Below are 2,719 nucleotides of genomic sequence, written 5' to 3'. Positions count from 1 at the left end.
TTGTCTTCTTTTACAGAGCTGGCCTAGTCCTCAATACAGATGACATCACTAGGTTTGCCTGACTTGAGGTCAGGCGTGGCCACGTCTCTCAAGGAGTCAAGCGACTTCTTGTCCAGATGGCTTGTAGGGGGTGGAGGGCCGTTCGAGGACACTGAAGAGGAAAGACACTTCATATTTTAGTGCTTTATTTTGACTAAACAAATATGTACAAATATGACATTTAAAAAGGTTTTGATGCAGTGGTTTTTCAAACAGAACTTGCACAGTAACTTCAGAATCTCATTCAAAAAACAAAAACTGAAAGTGAGCATACCCAAAATGACTGCAAACCCCCATTGTGTATGCAACTAAGGTAAGTAAGATAGGTCAAAGTTGAATAAGGACGTCGGTCTGTAAGCTGTGGTAGATGGGACAGTTTGGAAGAGAAAACAAAGGAATGGAAATTATTACTCAAATACGGTTAAACTCACCCGGGGGTTCATTCTGAATGCATGGTTACTTTGTTTTGTGGGTGTGATACTACAGATAATGTTTTAGATGGTGTCGCGTTCCAGATCGCAGCAACGAACTTGGTGAATAAAATCTAATTATTGGGAATAGTAATGATCAAATTAAGACCTAAGCTGTCATAAAGCAGAACGATACTACAGTCTCACTCCCAGCGCGTCAAAAACTGACGCATGGTCCGGTGCGTTTGGGTTAGTTAGTGAAGAAAAAGGTCTCCTTCAGCATCTCAGTCAGACGCAGGGGGCTTTTAACTAGTATCAATGTAAGATAAGATAAGATAAAAAAAAAACTTTATATCTCCCACAGTGGGGAAATTGCGGTTTCCAACAGCAAAGATAAGAGCAGAGAAAGATAAGTTTCCAGAGATAGATAAGTGTACAAGAGATAGATAAGTGTACTAGATAAGGATAAGTGTCCAGAGATAGATAAGTGTCCAAGATATAGATAAGTGTCCAGTGATAGATAAGTGTACAAGATATAGATAAGTGTCCAGAGATAGATAAGTGTCCAGGAGATAGATAAGTGTCCAGAGATAGATAAGTGTCCAGAGATAGATAAGTGTCCAGAGATAGATAAGTATACAGAGATAGATAAGTATACAGAGATAGATAAGTGTTCAGGAGATAGATAAGTATACAGAGATAGATAAGTGTTCAGGAGATAGATAAGTATACAGAGATAGATAAGTGTCCAGAGATAGATAAGTATACAGAGATAGATAAGTGTCCAGAGATAGATAAGTGTACAAGATATAGATAAGTGTCCAGAGATAGATAAGTGTACAAGATATAGATAAGTGTCCAGAGATAGATAAGTGTCCTGAGATAGATAATTGTCCAGAGATAATTAAGTGTAAAAGATTTAGCTAACTGTATTTTGCAGTAATTACACATGAATTAGTAAATTGCACTATGAAAATTGCACAAATGAAAAGTTTTGCACAGATGTAATAATAATGGCACATGGAATGTATTGGAAAATGTTCATTGTTCAGTCTGACGGCCACTGGAAGGAAAGATCTGCGTTATCTCTCCTTCACACGGCACGGGTGGAACATGTAGTCCTATCCCTGGTGATTTTGATGCCCTAGGTACCCCTCTTGGCGCCATTTTGCAAAGCGCTTGGTGGGGACTCTTGGCATCACTTTTTGATGCCCTGGGTCGGGACTGATTTGGTTTCATGTTCCAACGTGCGGGGCAAAACCACTTTGTTATTGTTCGGGTTGTGTCACATCGCCAGACCTTCCTCCACAGCGCTGCAAAGGAAGGTCTGGCTAGTCCACACAGCATTCCGAAAGGGAGGAAAACCCAAACCTCAGCCTCCTGGGTGAAAGGCTTTGTTGTTTGTTTCGGTCTTTCATGCTACCGCACATACTACATCATCCTGCTGCTCTTACTGCTCTACAGATGCTAAAGGGGGATTTTCTGCGTCGGTATGTGACGCTGAGAGCCACTGACCAAGCGTCAGCACATGACGAGATGGGAGTGAGAACGGGTTGGCAACCATCCAAAAAAGTTAGTAGAGTGACCTCATCTATTACACAAATTGGCATGTGTACACTGGAATGTGTGTCAAATTCAGATTTAGTAATCGTGTGCCGTACATGGAAATGTCTTCTTTGGCAAAAACGATTGATTTATAGCAGTCCATTGACAGCTTAATTTCAGTTAGCAAATAATGGAAGTTGCATAACCAACCTCCAGTCGCACCTGTTGTACCTATGTTAATGTACATCCTACTATAAATGTGCATCCATACCGCTGACGTAGGGTCCCAGAGGCATCTGGCTGTAGTTGACCATGGGCTGTCCACCCGGTCCTCTGAATCCTCCACCGAAGCTGCTGCTGTACATCTGGGAGCAGCCGAACCCACCCTGGCTGAAAGGCTGAGAAACAAACCTTTATTATCATATTATTATAATATATTATGTTATGTTATCCCGCTGTGTGTTACAACTTTACACCACTCCTATTTAGTTGATATCAAGAGAGTGAAGCTGTCCATGTTACACAACTTTCAGCTTTCTTCCTACTGTAGGAAAGCAAGAAAATAAAAACAACAAAGGGGAGCAAGTTGGATTGCCGACTGTTTCCCTGGTTACGACAGGAGTTGGCATAGCAACCCAAAAAGCACAGTCAGAATGCATGACCAACCGTGTTGCTTGGCTCAAATGATTCCTCTCCCAAAACAGCGAATAAAACGCGCACAAACA

General features: G+C 41.5%; 1 protein-coding gene across 3 annotated transcripts in view; it reads right to left on the bottom strand.

The window, feature by feature from the left end:
- The window catches only part of chd5 (chromodomain helicase DNA binding protein 5), a 60,841-nt gene continuing 58,122 nt past the window's right edge, over nucleotides 1-2,719 (bottom strand). For 2 of the 3 annotated variants that reach the window (XM_032513639.1, XM_032513640.1), the window contains exons 39-40: nucleotides 2,266-2,392; nucleotides 1-151 (exon numbers count right to left, since the gene is read on the bottom strand). In XM_032513639.1, the coding sequence (XP_032369530.1) occupies nucleotides 24-151; nucleotides 2,266-2,392 (255 nt within the window). In that variant the 3' untranslated portion in view covers nucleotides 1-23. Of the gene's footprint in view, nucleotides 152-313; nucleotides 398-2,265; nucleotides 2,393-2,719 lie in introns of all 3 variants that reach the window. The other variant, XM_032513641.1, reaches the window with a different exon arrangement.

This window comes from Etheostoma spectabile, chromosome 4 (assembly GCF_008692095.1).
Source record: "Etheostoma spectabile isolate EspeVRDwgs_2016 chromosome 4, UIUC_Espe_1.0, whole genome shotgun sequence".
Taxonomy (NCBI): Eukaryota; Metazoa; Chordata; class Actinopteri; order Perciformes; family Percidae; genus Etheostoma; species Etheostoma spectabile.
The sequence above is the reverse complement of the archived record's forward strand: the minus strand, read 5'-3'. Positions and strand labels throughout refer to the sequence as shown.